Consider the following 16,640-nt stretch of genomic DNA (forward strand, 5'->3'; position numbering starts at 1 on the left):
ACAAGACTGCAGTGTATAAGAATCATTAGAGAGTCTTTAAGCATGGTCTACTAAAGCAGACTAATAACAATCAAAAAAAATAAAAACAAAACATCTGGGACTACAGTAAGAAAACCTTATCTAATTTCATGAAATCAGCTAAAGCAGGCAGCTCTGTGCTACAGGTTGTACCATGTTTGAGCAATTTGCTGTATGACTGCTCAACATATTCTCCATTGCTGTGAATTTTACTCATGGGAATATTTAGCAATGTTGACATATTGTTATTAAATTAACATCCTCTCATATCTTCAGCTGATTTCAGAGTATAAACTGAAGGTGGAGAAAGCATCAAAACTTATAAAATACATATGTGCTTTACACAGAGCTTGGCAATTCCTACAGGAATGTAGTAGTCCTGCGAGGCAAGACCCCTGCTCTCGTGGCTCGGCTGCGGTCCAGTTTGTGACATGTGCTCTGTGTTCGCCTGGCAATGAGAAGATAAAAACTTCACCTGAAAAACGGAACACAAGTCTCATGGTTTTTCGGGCTGGGGATCAGGGGGAAGATGCTGAGAGGTTTAGTCTTAGGAAACATGGTGTGGGTTGGGTGTGTAAAACTATGGAAAGAAAAACTTTTTTTCCATATGCTTTTTTTTTTTTTCCTCTGGTGTTATTTACTATGCTACAACCAGGGTCTGAAATGTTGTAACTTCACTACAGTATTCTCAGACTTTTTAGAACCTTTCTCATAAAGCAACCTGAGAAAATATCCTGGAAACTCAAAATACTTAAACCACAGATTTTTTGTGCAGACTGAAACCCAATGGTGGTATTTCTGTAGGTCTTACTAATAGAAGTCTAGAGCATTAATTCCTGAAAACAACCAGCTGCGACGTATTTGTTCGTTAACCAACTCAACCTAACAGACTGGTTATTAAAAAACAGTTCAAGATAAAGATTCTCAAAAAGATGACATCATATTCAATGTATGTATTTAAACATGTAGCTAAAAAAGCAAGCAAGCAAACAACAAAATCAACCACCCCACAGCCTGAAAGAACAAACATCAAACCAAGTGAATTTTGGTCTGCAGACATTTTGGGAATTTGAACTCAGCCTCCTCATCATATGCAGGAAGTAGTGCTCTATAGACAAACCTACGCTACCCTAAGAAGAAAGCATTGAATGCAAAGGCTGTTGATCCAGCAAGTCCCACCTGTACTAATTGGCTCAAAGAAATTTCAATGTTAAAACTCAGGAAGTTGCAATCACCTTAACTTGACTGAACAGTTGAAATTCATGTTCCCCAGAGGAGCTGTCTGTGCTGTCGGGATTCTGGGTCTCAATGAGCAATCCCTGCATCTCCCCAAAGCAAAATTGCCATCGTAAAAAGCTGTGAAACAGTAGCAGTTGCTTTGTGACAGTGGGATATTAATGGAAATTGTTTAAAAAAAAAAAAAAAGGCAAGAAAATGACACAAGATTCTAGATTCTCTAATGCATTTGCTTTTCTGGCATGGTCTCTGAGGAATTAAAGGATGAAGAACGTGGAATCTTTCCAGTTGTCAACAATGAAAAAGAAAAAAAAAAGGTATTTAGAAGAACCGGTATGTGGTTGGAAATAAAAATGAGGAAATAAGTTCTGTGGGCACCTCTGTATTTCTGGACGACTCTTTCTAGTGATTTGTACTATACAACTTTTCTTTATAAATGACTTGGAGGAAAGGGCTGTGTTACCTGTGTGGATGGATTAGGCTTTACTTGCTGACAGTACGCTTTTTAAATTTGGTTTCTAGCCAGTCTCTGCAGTCTTTTCCTCAGATTAGTTTTATAAGTACAATCCCTCACCAGCCTTTCTGCCATACCAGAGCAACCAATTCTCTGCTCAGACACACTGGTCTCCAAAATCTCATCATGCCTTCGAGTCACAGCCTCAAATCAGAAATTCAGTCCTGGAAATTCCTCCTCCTCTTCAAGGCAGTCTGGTTTGCCTTGCACCCCCTCTCCAGCTGCACAGAAGTATAACACATGCAGGTATAACTGACTGGCCTTGCCATGTCTACCTACTAACTGGATTTTAGCATAGCTATTCTTTACCTGGTTTCTCCCTAGTGCAATGAGATAAATATTCACAAGTATCTAATTAAATTTTGCTACAATTTTAGCTGAAAGAGATTGGGGAAGAGGGGAGAAGGGATTTGGAAAATGCAAAAACATCTAATTAAAACAACAGTTATTTCATTTTCAAAATATTGAACCATTTAATGTGGAAGATCTTTAAGTTAGTATTTCATTTTAAAGAATTTTTTTTAAATTATTTTTTCCCTTAACCCACACTGAAAGGGATTTAAACAAAAAGGTTGACACTAAAAAGGCACGTCTACTTTAGAGTGAAATTATTCATCTCCCTCTTCCTAGGCAAATTTACAAACTGAACAGTTCAGAGGTTTTTTTTTCTTTCATTTCACATCAGACTTATAAATTGCCTTTTTTTTTTTTTTTTCTCCCCCTCTGCTTTACTCCCCTTTTTATACATACTCTTTCCACTTAAAGTCAACTCATTCAAATCTAGAGAGGGGTTAACCTGAACTCTGTTATTCTCAGAGCTGTATATACACCCCAGGAAATGTATAGAGTGATACTCCTAGAAATACAAGCGATTTATCCCAGAAAATGTGTTGCTGACGTAGAACGACTTTGGAGAAAGGCAAAAGAATAATCCTAAATACAGAATAGTTTCCATCAGAGGAAAGAATCTGATCAGGACACTTCAATCTACTGCAGACGGAAAAGATGGAGAACTCTGGTAAGGAATAATAATATTTTTTTTTCATATTTCAAGAACTAAAGAGCATCCACTAAAACTATCAGGAGAAAAGGTTGAAACTAGAAAGGGAAAGCAACTTCTCACCCAAACTATGGACCCAATTGCTACAGGATGTTGCAGAGGCTGGAATTATTGATGTTCCAAAAGCTATCAACAACCAGTCTCAGGGCATTCACTACATGATGGTGCTTGGTCAGGCTGCTGACCTGGCAGCACATGTGCTGAAGGAAGCAGAGCCCTCCATGTGCCACAGGGTGCAGCCACAGGCAGTACCTGTAAGGAAGGCACTGGGCGTGATGAACCTTCATTCTGGCTGCATGGGATTGAGCTCATGTACCTCACACAAGCGTAAGAAAATAGGAACGACCAATGAGTAACTGAATTAGGCACACTTCACATCATGGACAGTTCAAGCAGGACCCTTGTGCTTCAGTTAGTTCCCATAATTAAGGGTGGAGATATGTCCAAATGCAGTGTGGCTGCTCCAAAGTTTCAGCTATGTTGAAAACACAGGTGCCAGGAGGTGATGGAGTTTGTTTCTCAGTGTCACTAAGGATTTACATATGTACTTCCACACCATCCCAGTCTCAATCCTCATTCTCACCACATAATGGAATGATTCAAAGCCATCATTTACCAGTTGGGGTCTAACCACGTAAACTCCCTTCACCTGGTTTTTTAAATTATACTTTCAGAAACCCGAAACTCACACACTCATGAAGATTTTACACCTTTTCACATTTAATGCTCCCTATTATTGACAGAATGTATTGAGTGAAACAATTATCTACCTGTTTGCAGGAATAAATATTAACAAACAGGCTCAAAGCCTACGTCTTGCTAGACAGATCATTTTACACTTTGTTACTGAGTGCATTAACTGAGGAGTTAGCTTGGTGTCTGGTGTGCAAAACTCCCAGTGATTCCAGTAAAAAAATGTTTTTAAACCCAAAATAATTACCATAGCCTGTACATTAAAGATTTAATTCAGTGTACAGCACTAAAGTCCAGGTTTTTGAGTTCTCTCTACATATTGCAAACTAGCAGTTGGGACTCCTCGTTTTATTTAATTTGAACAGCAGGAAAAGCTTGTATAGTTTTCTGAAAAGTGAGAGAAATAAATGAGCTACTTTTCTGCCTCCATTTCTTTGTATTTAAGTAACCTGCACTGGCTCTTTGTAAGAGTGAAGCTGTATTTTACTTGATTTACACATGGGCAAGTGACACACAAATGGATGAAATGCCCAAGGTTAAAGACACCTTAGGCAAAGTACGGCAGAACTAGGAGATGGAAACTCATCTGACAACAAGTTCAAGGTCTGTGACAGAAAAACACACAACGACAAAACACAGCTGCTCTCCACTCTTTTATCCCTGGAAATTTAATATAAATCCGAAGTACATAGTCTAGTTAACAATGAAGTAACCTCAGTTCTTCAGAGGAAGGATTAAATTACCATCATGAAAGCTACTTAGCCTAGAACCATCACTACCCTATACCAACAGCTGTGCCCCACGTTTGGAGCTTTAAGACCAAGAAAGATGTTTCAAAATAACAAGGTCAGAATTCTTTTTCTTATGAAGTACTGAGACAATACTGAACTTTTCCATTATACTAGCAATGGAAATCTGGGGACATGGTAGTTTACAGTAACCAAGTCCCTCTTAGGCAGATTTGTGAGAAAGCGACAGAGCAGGGTAAGAGTCCCTAGCTTTGGGGGTTTTGCTTTACACAGACTGCTATACCTGCACTGGTGTTCTAGTTATTGTTCTTAAATTAGCAGATCACCAAGGACAAGGTCCTCTTAAAACAGCAGAACTTCCGTATTAAGTTGCATTTTTTTCCCCTTTTGATTTACTACTTTTTTCAGATTCCAGATATGTAAGATGAGCACAATCTGTATCGCTATAACTATAAAGATACCTTCATGTTTCTGCTTGTGTGGATCTATTTATTTATCTCACAAATCATTAGAGCTGACCTGAGTAAAAGGAGAGAAAAGCTCAGGTGCTGAAAATCACACTGTTACAGCCCTATGATACCTGACACAAATGCATTAAACAGAAAGGAGCTATGGTAAAGGAGGCAATACCTTGGTGGGGCGAGGCAGGGACCTAAGGAGAGCTGAATGACAAACAGCACCCTACATAGACAGAAAAGGTCACTGCAATAAAAGCAACCTAGGGAACTGGGAGCAAGTGCAGTGCTGCTACAGACTGGAAGAAAAACCCGGAATCCAAGGAAATGGAACAGAGAGATGTGCAACCCCATTCATGCGAGAATGCCACGGACTGAGCTGTGGGAACATTCGGGGGGCTGGCAAAAAGGAACAGGATTCCCCTCATGACATGATGTTGATGCCTGACAAAGTAAGCATTTAGAAGGCCAGTAATCAAATCTTACAGACATTCAACTCTTCAGGTTTTCTGTATAAGAATCTGGCAGAAAAATAAATGGCATACATTTGTAGAAGAAGCCAACATTCTTTGGTTGATCAACTTATGTGAGCAAAATAACCCCTCAACTCCAGTTTTAGAATGCAATAAGAAGGAATTGGTCACTTCAAGATTTACACTGATCAAATTCCACCTGTACCCAAAGCTTTAGAGCTGTGTAAGCCAGCTGTACACAGACGTGATGCGGGTTACCAGCCTCACCACAGACAGAACAGAGCTACAATGCCATGCTCAGCTCTGAACACATCACACCACACTGAAATCTGAATATTTAATTGGCTTCCCAAAATAAACCCCATGGTGTACATCTCCATCACGATCCCTCTAAAAAGGAATATTGGTAAATCTGCATCAAAATAAAGCAGCTGTTTAATGGACGAACCACACACTTCACATTTATCCTGTAATGGTGGCTGCACAAGGTTGCTGCTGAACTTGAGACTGGGGGAAAGACAAAATCCTGGTGTACAAAAGGATCATTAGCAAAACCCAGCAGAAAATGCAGTGATGCAAGCAAAAGACTCCTTTTTTACAATATTGCTTAATCCATTTAAGGAATTGGATTAAGAAGTAACAGAACATACTGTGCTGGGGTGAGCTGTATTTTCAGTAGAGGGTTTCATCACTAAAGCTCTATCTGCAAACCCTTTCAGTGTAAATACGCCCAGAGGGCAGTAGGGCTGCTGCAGGTAAACAGAGTAAAATGACAGAGTTCAGATTCCTTTCTTTTTATGCTGAAGGGATATAAAAGACATGCTTGTGGGAACTGCGAGGCAAGGAGTTAGGTGTGAATGAAAAAAAAAAAAAAAGAAGAGATAATAGAATAATTAATGAGCACTGAGCAGTTTCTCCAGAGATGTGGCAAGTTCTCCATCTTTTGTAGTCTTTAATGTAAGATTGAATATTGCCTACAGGAAAAAAAATATCGTAATTTCTATTGATCGTGTCATGCTTTATATAAAGACAAACGCAAGTTTCTAAAGATGTTAACACCTGGCCAATCAATGCCACATTTACAGATTTGTCTTCTGTAGTGCTGAAGTTTATAAGCATATCAAAAATAGGTACTGTATAACTTTAAATCTATTCAAGTAACTATATAACCAGGAATAATAATTTAGTGCTAGATAAATTCACAATTTATCATTTAAATAAAGCAGAAGTCTATAGCTTTGCCTTATCAAAAAAAGGAAATCTGTAAGAGTGAATATTGATTCAGATGGAATGTGTCTCCTTGCCTTTAAGATGCTTGTAACAGCATGTATTTGGATTTATACTGATTCGCATTTTCATTATTACTAAATATAAACAAACCAAGAAAAATCCCAACAATTTACACTAAGAGCAAACAAAAAATTCATGACACTTCCTGTGTACAAATATTGCAAAGAATTCTCAAAAAAATCATATTGTAAATTTCAGGTTTTCAGTTTTGCAGTCTGAAATGCACCTGGCTTATATGTGCTTGATAGATCACTTTGAATCACCCACCAAATTGTGTTGGTGACAGTTAAAAATGTGAAATGATTTCTAAACATTGCCCTTCCATATGAACAGCTGCAGAATCCACTACGGAAGTTGTTAGGACTCTGTCGTTGCCAATGAGAAAGGAGGTGTAGTTCAGAAGATTAAAACTGTATCAAAACATTATTAGAAAGCTTGAGAAATTATTTCCTATACAACATAACTTAGACCAGATAGCATTAACAAGAACTGTTATAGGTGCTTCTTTTTTTATACACACAAAGGAAAAAGTACCTCACCTGAACTCAAACAACTGCTGGGCTTAGCATAGGGAAGGGGAGAGAGAGAGAGTTAAAATTACTGTATCCACAAGACCTTTCAGTTTTCAAGCAAGGCACCATGTCTAGGCATTCATTTACTTGGCACAATGGCATGAACAACAATATCCAGTGTTTAAATTTCAAATGTGTGACATTTATTGGTGACCTCAGACTAGCTGCTAGGGGACAAAATAAGGCTCAGTAATGAGAAAAGCCAAGGCCAAGCTGGCCATGTTAACTGAATTATTTCCCGGCCATTATGGGAGGTATCAGAAAACAGCAGACTAACATCTGGAAAGTTACTACCCTTACTGCTTTGCTGTGCTGCTGCTATTACAACAGGCTGCCAGTTTAACACGAGCATCAGCATTAAACTCAAATGGAGCTAAGGAAAATCTCTGCAGCTCTCAGTACTATGGTGGGCTTAAGAAGAATGCAGAAACAATAGAATTAGAATCTGTTCTTGATTGCATAGCTTTTTGTAGTGCATTATCTTTTTTTTTTATTACCACACAACCTTCTGCTTGAGACTTGTTCATCTGTTATGAATTCATAAATTAATAAATACAATGTTTCTGCAATATCTAAAAGCTAGAATTAAGTCTTCTGGCTGAAATTCAGACATCTGCTGGCATCGTCAACATATGCTACACAGATTAGCACCAACAATAATATCAGTAATAGTTGCAGCAACATGGAGCTAATACTTGAGAAAAAGTACACCCTTCAGTTTCGATATGAAAACACTGATCATGCTGCTCCTCCACTTCCATTCCAGCCCAAAGCTCTAAATTTAGACTTAGTGCTCAAGAAATTCAACAAACGACTAAAATGTGAGCGGCCATTCAGGATTTAGAAAAATTAGGTGTTAAAACAAATGGCAAAACAAAAAAATAAATTTAAGGACCTTATAGCTAAACACACAAACTCAGTTCAAAATAATATGCATAGAAAGAGGCTACTGTGTAAACCCTGAAAGCTAGGAGCCATTCCTCACAGCATAAACACTGAGAAAACAACAGGTTTTAGTTTCTGTTCAGTCTTATCTATTGTAATAAAGAAATCTTTATTGAACTTCATCACCCACTGAAGCACTAAGGAAAGAATTTTTCAAGTTAGTTTTGTTTTCTTCTTCCTCTGGGACACCACATAACAACCATGGGTGCCAACTGGGAAAAAAGCTGATAGCACCAGAATTCTCAATAATAATAATGAAACCAGAAACAGACAAACATAATTTTCTCCTAATTTGGAAACAGAAATTAAAACAATCAATCTGCAACTCTTGTTTGCACTGTTGTAAAATGTCATCAGAAAAAAAATGCTTATGGTATTTCTATGTGAATATATTGAATAGGAAGGACTGTTCCCCAAATAATTGTATACACAGAGGTAATACAAGGCTGCCTTTTGGAAGTAGAGATTAGCATCTATATAAAATAATAACAACAGTAATTACTACTGGCTCCATGGAACCTTAACTGGTTTCAGCTGTTGCTGACCTAAGCATAACTTAGCAAAGTCTAAAATGAAACATTTTGAAAGATTCTGAAAGAGGTTTCAGAAAGAGATGCTGAACTTTTCACAAATGCATACAGTTGTTATGACAGTAAAGTGACGGTGGTGAAGGCCAAAACTTTTCTTCCTAGTTTCTGTTCCTCCCCATATGACCTTGGAAGCCATGCACAGAGATTGAAAGAAAACAAACACACAAATAAACAAAGTAAAACAAAAGAACCCAGGCTTGTTTTAAACAGATCATGTGCTCAAAGCAGGGTCAGCAAGAGCAGGTTGCTGTGCCCAGTCAGGTTTTGAGTATTTGGAAGGACACAAACTTTGCAGCCTCTCTGGCAACCTGTTTGATCACCTTCATGGTGTACTATTAAAACAAACATAAACAATAAAAGCAAAACAAAACAAAAACAACCAAGGACAACCCAAAACACCTTCTTATATTCAAACTATAATTCCTGTATTTCCACTTGTGCCCATTGCCTCTTGCCCTGAGTAGGGCCTGGCTCCCTCTTCTTCCCCGTTGGGTATTAATGTACACTGGTATGATCCCCTGTCCCTGGTCTTCTCCAGGCTGTCCAGTCCCGGCTCTCAGCCTCGCCTGGTGCATTAACTGCTTCAAGCCCTTGATCCCCTCAGTGGCCCACCCCAAAGCCAGTAAGTCCGCCTCTCTGGCACACTGGGGAGCCCAGCACAGACCCAGCCCTCCAGATGCATCTCACTGGGGTGATCCCTTGACCTGCTGGCAGCCCAGGCTGCCGCTGACTTTCCCGCCCCAAGGGCATGTTGTTGTTGGCTTATGGCCTGCAGGCGCACTTCAGCCCCCAGCACATGCTGCTGCAGGGGTTATTCCTCACCAGGTGCAGGACTTGGCACCTCCCTCTGTGGAATTTCCCGATTCCTGTCAGAATTTTTAATGGTCTCTGTGCTGAGCCCAGGAAGTTGCGGAAGAGTTCCTCTAGCAATCCAGCAACTGGGCCTCATGCTGGGATAGCTACGCATCTAGGCCTCTTATCTGCAACTTAAACCCATGGTTTTCTGGCAAACAGATGAAGATGCGGCCTACTGAGATATCCAAACCCCTTTATTTAGTCTCTAAGTAAGCCAAAGTCAAGCCTTTACGAGAAAAAAATGAGCTAAGGATTCTAGATTCCTGTTGCTGCTACTTCATTTTCTATCATGTAAATTGGCAAACACAGAAACCACTTTCTCCATTCAGTATGGGGTGATACTTTATCATATGAAGGAGATAAAATTATTTTTCTATAGAATTCATTAATTTCTTGAAGATTACTTCTTTTGTATGGGTTTACATTAAACACTAGAAACTGGAAGTATGTTTATTTGATATGCCAGACTGTAGAGCACTTCCAAGCAATCCCAGTGCAGGATCTCAAAAAAGACCTCCAGCTACAATGTATTAATGAAAGTTCTGGCTTCCTTCAGGGAAGAAAAGAAATAAAATTTACCTACTACAAGGAGGTGGTTTGTGTGGATTAAATTACACAATAATTATGAAATACTATAAAAAGGCATTATCTGTCAATTGCAGGAGAGCCTTCTAAATATTTATACTGAATATAATGAATATTGATATTTTACATAATAAATTACAGTAAACTGAGGTCATAAACACAAGGAATTGATTACATTTTACTTCAAGTCTAACTCACAGACAACACCAAACAACAATTATTTAATTAAAGCCAACCTGTTCCTCCATTCCCCTCTCCTTGCTGCCAATAACTGCTTGTGAAAAATCAAAGCAAACCCTGTCTTCTAAGTGACGTCCAAACTACTCTGTGGGCAAATACTCTTACATTGAGCCAAACACTTTATATTATTTTCTCTGAGCTAAAAAGATATGTTTGCACTGAAAAACTGGGCTTGATCCCCATGCCAGTTAAACTTCAATACCTTCCTAGGAACCACATGACTCTGTCTAATGCACATTCTCAGGGATTAGAAGCATCCTTTTCCCAAATCCGAAATATTCCCCAAACCATTCTGAATCTACTTTCTCATTGTTAGAATGGTTGAAGATGATGAATGCATCCAATTATGGCTCCATTAGACTGATAACTATTGTGCAAGCAGGTATATCTTAGATGCTTTACTCAGGCTGGGGGGAAAAAGAAGCACGCTTATTTGTTGGCATTCTAGAATTTGGTTTAATAACTCTAAACCTTACATAAAATACATATATATTAAAGCAAACCTGCTGGCAACAACAACAAGAAAAATCTTTTTTTTTTTTTCTCTGTAAGACTGCAAAACAGCCTGTTCTATTGTAATACCCTTGAAGCCATCACAATGCCATTCCAGCAAGATGAGTCACCTTACATTGCTAGAAAGAAAATACATAAAACGTATACAGGGAGAAGAAATAAACCTATTCTTACTGTTAGCTCTAAGAAACCATCCTAGAAAATGGTGTGACAGGAACTGACCTTCTATTAAAAGGAAAAAAAATCACTAACATTTCATGTAGAAAAGGTCTCATTTCCTTCTATAATATTTGTGTTTTTCAAAATACTATCAGCAGGTGCATCAGCTTTCAAAAACCTCTTGTCCTTCATCACATATAATTGTGCTGCATATTATATTAAGAAATACAAGTGGAGGAATGTAAGTGATGGGAGTTCAATTAAAAACAGCATAATATCTGTTGCATAGAAAATGATTCTGCAACTGAAATCAGGTTTTAATGAGAGGAAAAAAGGAATACATTTTCACATATTTTTAATTACATAGAATTTCCTCAAACATGATTTTTAATAACATATTCCATTAGGTTAACATCATATTTAAAGAAAGTGCATTTTCTGATTTCATTTTAAGTCTGATTTTGAGCAATTATTGTGTCATTGTTCTGCAGTAGAAAGGTTGAATTCATTTACTGTGTGGTTATGCTAGTTATGATTGATGTCGCTTCTCCAAATGATAAACCAATCACCCCGATGATGTAATGTCATTTTAAGAGTGCTATAATCACATTTCTCTCAAACTAGAAGCTCTGATGAGTTCTAACAAAGATTTATTGTAGATTAAAGGCCTTCATAATATCAACAATAGATTGCTCATTTGATGGAAAATTTGATTAGTTTTTTTTTTTTTTTAAACAAATGAATTTTCCAAACCTATCAAGAATGGCTATTGTGAAGGGCACAGCATGGTACATATGGATGACTATCATCTCATATCCAAGAGGACCCATCTTAAACTTGTTGAGGAGACAACCTATAATTGCAGAGGCTCAAGCAAGCATAAGTGTACAATCAAGCAAGAAACCCATATAATGTGATCAGTCTTCTGCAAGTATTTCATCTTCAGCATGCACTTTGAAGACCACTAAAGAGATATTTAAAAGAAGAACCTAGAGAGTGCTAGCAAATATTTATTAATAAACATATATTATGTGGAACCTAAGCCTTAAATCTAAATGTCTTCAAAACTTTATTTTTTATACAAACCCAAATTTAAACAAAATATTTGGTTTAATCTAATCTCTTCAAAATATCTGGATCTCTGTTGCTAAGTTTACAAAGGCCCTAAAACGGATTTAAAAAAATAAAATAAAAATTAAATAAAAAAGCACAGTCTACATTTCCACATCATGTAGATGGTAAAAGTGACTCTGAAACTCTTTAAAGAAGAAGGATGAGACAAAAAGGTAAGCTTTTCCAATTTGAAGTGTATGCCACTGTGGTGGTATTTTCCTATAAACTCTCTAAAGGAAACATTTTGAGAACTGCAGAAAAAAAATGACATAGAAAACACTTACGAGTTGGTCTAGAAGAGCATATGCTATAAAACTGTCTCAGTGCTGATCAACTACGCTTTTTTTTTTCTATGCAAGCCATAATATATTATGCAAGAGATTATTAAAGAAGAAAATGGAATATTTTGGAGGAAAATGTTAAAATGCAGAAAGAACAAGTCAGGCATACATAAGCAAATCAAAACATAGCTGAAGATGCCAAAAAGGTTCCTTGTGTCAGTCCATAGTAGCAAATGTGAAACACAAAGCTTTAATTTTTTCTTTAAAACCTTTTCAGATAAACAATGACTAGTATTTAAAACTCCATTAAATTTTCAGATGTTCTTTTACTGCAAATCCCTTTGTTTGACTTGATAAGAAAAGCCCTGCTGGTTCACCCTTGGTATTTACAGGTGCTGCTGGAAACCAAGTGCTCGGTGTTCAAGTATCCTTCCAGTCTCTATTTTTAGTTCATATTCTCTACTGTGATTTTCTTCTATTTAGCAACCTTCAATGTCTTTCTCTTCCAGCCGCTCTTACCATTCCCTTTTAATCCTTTCTAATCTGTTTGACTGACCACATCCTTTATCCAAACCATGTGCTGTTTTTGTTCTTTCTCTCTCTCTCTCTCTCTCTTTCTCTCTCTCTTTCTTTCAGCTGCCAACATTCACCTGTTCCTGAGCTCTGAGAAGAAGCACACATATCCCCAAGAACTTACTCCTGACTGGTAATGGTCCATCACCAACCTGCAAACCAGAACTGCATTCTCCATGAGCATCACTTTCCTCTGCTCTGAATTTCTTCTGCCATTTTATTGCTGTTAATTGGTCTCACAGCATCCTTTTGTGATTCTTCACAGTCTGATCTTGTTCTCAGAGCCCTGTCATCATCTACCTTTCCTTCCCACAGCTCACCATCTTCTCCAGGTATCTTCAAGGACCATGAAAATTCATTGGGGAACTCCAGCCTCTGCTTACTGCCTTTCAAACAGCTACTTACCATGCAGGGATCTTCCCTCTTATGCTACAGTAATTTAGTTTCCTTAAAAGCACTAAGTGACAGATTTTGCTGAGAGCCTTTTGAAAATACAGACACTTCATCAACTAGATCACCCTTACTCACAAATCTCTAACCCCTTCAAAGAACTCATGAAGGTTTCTAAGACAGTACTAACCTTTACAGAAGCTATGCTGATTCAAAAATAGAACATTATCTACAAAGCCGCTTTTTTTTTTTTTTTTTTTTTTTTTTTTAGGACTTTTAGGAATTTAGGAATTTCTACTGAATTTCCCATTTTGAGGTTTGCAGCTCCTGAGCAAGCAAAACACCATATATTTTCCACCCTCAAATCTCAAAACAAAGGTAACATGCTCAGTCACTGAATTATTATTTGTCCGTTTTAAAATACCTGAGATAGCAAAAGGATCATAGGGTTAAAGGACACTTCAGGTTGGAAGACAGTTCAGGATGCCCATAATCCAACCTCCTGCCAAACCAGGACAGCTCTGAGGTCAGACTAGGTAGCTCAGGGTTTTAACTATGTTCTTGAAAACCTCCAAGGACAGAGACTGCACAGGCTTCCCAGGCAACCTATTCCAATCCAATGCTTAGGGACAACATTTTACCTTATATCCACTCTGAATCTTTTATTTTTCAACTTCTGCCCATTGCCTTATCTTCCCACCACCAGCCACTGTTTACAGGGCATCATTTAAATCTACTGTATGCACCTACAAAGGCAAAAAGTTCCATACCACATAGTGGATCCAATGCTGTTCAGACCTGTATTGTGCATTAGAAAGAGACCTTGAGCAGGTCAGAAACTGCATTTAAGATATAACCATTTACAGATATGAACTTAGAGTTTCTAGTTAGACAGAAACCACAACAGGTATTTATGTTCAAAAAATATAACCAAAAAAAATAAGGCTTCTTTGTTTTGATTAGAATTCTAAAAAGGGATTGCATTTTCATTCCTCAATTTATTGCCTGTCAAAATGAAAAGGTGTTTGTTTAAAAAAAAATAATAAAAGGGAGAGAAGGGAGAGAAGGGAAAACTCTAAGCACTACAGAATATATGACTGATAGCAGAGCTGCAAAAGTTTTAAAACGGGGGCCTGAAAAACAAAATTTAGTTTACTGAAAGTATCAGTAACTTGGTTAAAGGTGACACCGATATTAGAGGATGAGATTCTGAAACAAGAGCAGACACACAACTGCAGAAGCAACACGCGTGTTCAGATACAGATCCTAGTCACCAATATCAGAAGATGACTAGCCTACGCAGAACAAAGGACCACCGTGTGTATACCTCTTTTACCAGATGCATCCATAAGCAATAAATCTTATTTGAAAAATAAATTCCTTGGATGAAGCATTCAGTAATAACTTTACACTGCTTATAACACTCTTACAATTAAAAAGGTCTCTACAGTAAAACAGAGAAAAAACATACGATATGTAGTGTTTACAAAAAAGTTTCAATGAAATAAAACTCAGATTTTTCTTTGCCTCATTTCCATATATGCTCTTAATTTTGAGGTGATGCAAGAACATGTGCAAGAAAGTATAAAAACAGCACAAACATGTCACAAACAAACTCCATATGGTTGCAATTTTTCTTACCACTGCTGGAAGCCTGCTGTGGCCCTGAACATGCTCTTAGCAGATATGAGTTAGGAGAGAACTCCTCATCAGGATTGGTGTCCATGATTTGATGGGACGTGTTGCTGTCTAGCAATGGCATCTGGCAGCTAACTGGTGGAGGATTATGAGAACTGGGCAGCTGAGCAGATGGGAGAAGGCTAGACGAGGATGTAGGTGGAATGGGACGACCTGGGAAAGAGGACACAGGGGTCAAAGATCAGCAATGAATGTAATGAAAAAAAAACACAACCAAACAAGTAATTTTACTGTAACTGTCCAAATAACACACCGCTGCTCAGTTACAAAATCTCTCCACTAGTACGAGCTCGTCCCTTTGCATCATACTGAAAGCACCGTGAGCAGCTGGGCTGTGAGCTCATTCCGGACATCCCTCCCTCCACAGCACCAGGCTGTTCTCAAATTGTTCTCAAACACTGCAAAACACAAGCACATCAGCTATATGTTTTCACCAAATGAATTTCCACAGCAATAGTTCTTTGGCTGAATAAGACCATTGAGAAAGAGGACTATAACGAGCTGAGCCCTGGAATTACAGCACACATCTGTAACCACCTCTGAATTTTTCTATTTGTAGGCATGGGCTAAGCTGTAATATGCATTGGAAGCACCAGGATCTCACGTCCTTTCATTCTCAATTCTTTCTACAATGGTGATCCAGGGAGAGAACTTTTAACTATGAAACCCTGTCCTTAATGTGCACTGTACACCTCAGCCCACTGTAACAACATGTACTTGGTTAATTAAACGAGTGGTATCAGGTTAGCCAAGAAATAATAATAATTATAATTCTTACATATTCTTTGCTTTTGTGAACTTTGCTCTCATAACTTCATATCACTCCATTCCATCAAATGCACACAGATGAAGCCAGCTTTTTTTTTTTTTTTTGGCACTGCCTATTAAAATATGACTGGCTATAGGGACGAGAGGAGTAAGAGAAACATGCATTCTGACTTCTGCAAGTTTATCTAGTGCATTGGAGAAATTGTTCATGAATAATTTATACATAGGAAAATATGACCTCTGTAATCCTGCCAAAGTCTGCAAGGCAGAGAGAGATCTGCTGCATACTAGCTACAAATGTTAAAACACTGCAAAACTATATAAAATGGTGCATCCTTATTTCCATCACTTTTAAAGAAACAGTAACAGAGCAAATGCATGCTGGCTCTTCGCTTGATTACATCTCCCTCATTTCCGGAACCCCTTACTTTATAGGAATTACACTAAGGTTTATCTCTTTAAGTATATAAATATATAATAAAAAAAAAAAGGTGAAAAAATTCCAATGACTACATATAAATTATGTTTGGGGAAGAACAATCAACTGAAAGTACCCATAGATACTATTTTTTTTTTTTTTACTGTTTGTTACCAGCAAACAGCATGAACTGCTTTCTTATCTTCAGAAGATTTAAAATAAATAAAATAAAAAATAATACTAAAACAAGAACAACAACAACACCCTGAGATAGGCAAGTGACTGTTAAGCTTATTTTTTATTATTTTAACTGTGGATAAATTGATGGTGACTCCAAATGGGCAAGTTATCATGTGGCATATTATCACGTGTTTAAGCGACTCCACAGCAACCCTCATCTACCCTTTTTTGTGCTAGAGAAAATTCAATATGAATTGAGTATTTTCATTGCA

The 16,640-nt window shown here is 37.7% G+C and overlaps 1 protein-coding gene across 14 annotated transcripts in view; it reads right to left on the bottom strand.

Moving 5' to 3' along the window:
- The window catches only part of TENM2 (teneurin transmembrane protein 2), a 1,136,432-nt gene that overhangs the window by 205,556 nt on the left and 914,236 nt on the right, over positions 1-16,640 (bottom strand). For all 14 annotated transcript variants that reach the window (XM_068697798.1, XM_068697795.1, XM_068697797.1 and 11 more), the window contains one exon: positions 14,946-15,155. In XM_068697798.1, coding sequence (XP_068553899.1) covers positions 14,946-15,155 — 210 coding nt within the window. The remainder of the gene's footprint in view (positions 1-14,945; positions 15,156-16,640) is intronic.

Source organism: Anas acuta, chromosome 14 (assembly GCF_963932015.1).
Source record: "Anas acuta chromosome 14, bAnaAcu1.1, whole genome shotgun sequence".
Taxonomy (NCBI): Eukaryota; Metazoa; Chordata; class Aves; order Anseriformes; family Anatidae; genus Anas; species Anas acuta.